Source organism: Etheostoma spectabile, unplaced genomic scaffold, assembly GCF_008692095.1.
Source record: "Etheostoma spectabile isolate EspeVRDwgs_2016 unplaced genomic scaffold, UIUC_Espe_1.0 scaffold363, whole genome shotgun sequence".
Taxonomy (NCBI): Eukaryota; Metazoa; Chordata; class Actinopteri; order Perciformes; family Percidae; genus Etheostoma; species Etheostoma spectabile.
The window spans coordinates 190,613-191,568 of NW_022605593.1; the positions used below are offsets into that span (position 1 = coordinate 190,613).

At 38.7% G+C, this 956-nt stretch overlaps 1 protein-coding gene across 1 annotated transcript in view; it reads left to right on the plus strand.

The window, feature by feature from the left end:
* rhbg (Rh family B glycoprotein) overlaps positions 1-956 on the plus strand; it is a 20,711-nt gene that overhangs the window by 16,900 nt on the left and 2,855 nt on the right. The window contains exon 8 of the mRNA XM_032511430.1: positions 356-477. Within this exon, the coding sequence (XP_032367321.1) occupies positions 356-477 (122 nt within the window). The remainder of the gene's footprint in view (positions 1-355; positions 478-956) is intronic.

Here is a 956-nt window from a genome sequence, read left to right on the forward strand (position 1 = left end):
CTTCTTCACTGTTACCCCCAGAGTTAGACAAGTCCATACACACCCTTCTCGTCTCCGTGCGTGCTGTAACTCTGTATGACGCCCCAGTATTAGCTTAGCTTAGCCTAGCACAGATGCAGCAGCTAACCGGCTCCACCTATGAACTGTCATGTTACATGACCAGCAGGTGTAGTGTCGTAGGATATAACACAAATTGTTGAGCATAAGTTTTCATTCATAAGAATGCGTTGATCAGTGTTATGTAAAGTCTGGTTACTATGTTTTCAGTGTTATCTGAGTTAAAACTACCCTTAGCCAGACTAATGATATCCATATAGTTCTCATATGTCCATATATTCCCTCTCCTCTGTTTCAGGATGGAAGACGTGTTCCCGGATGTGGCAAAAGGAGAAATCACAGCGTCTTACCAGGGTGTCCGTCAGGCCATTTCCCTCGCCGTGACCCTCGGCATGGCCCTGTTGGGGGGGCTTCTCGTCGGTATGTGTCACGTCTTCATTATTCTGATAAAGACCTCTCAAACGGGACATTTGAACAAGAGGAAAAACAACACAGCGAGCCAGAAAACCAGTTTGAAGTCTGGACATTACATGGTTAAGAGTTTATTAGAGGTCTTGTTTCAAAATAAGGGCGGTTTAAAAAGCACCTCAACTGTAGCCTATTTCATACATGTCAAAGTATTTTGACATACAATCCCTGAAACCCTAAAATAACTCATTTAACCCTTTTGTTGTCCTTCTGCCCACTATGCAACTTTTGGTTTTTCTCTGTCCAAATAAAAAAAACTACCACATTTTAAAGCTTTTTTAAAACTTGTATCACATTTTTAAGCTTTTTTTTTTTTTTCAAAGTTCTTTTTTTTTATTTTTTTAAATGCTATAAAATTGCATAAAAATATAACATTCAATGAAAGCAGTGAACCAATCATGTATTTTACTTGTAAAGAACCTTTTTTTTTT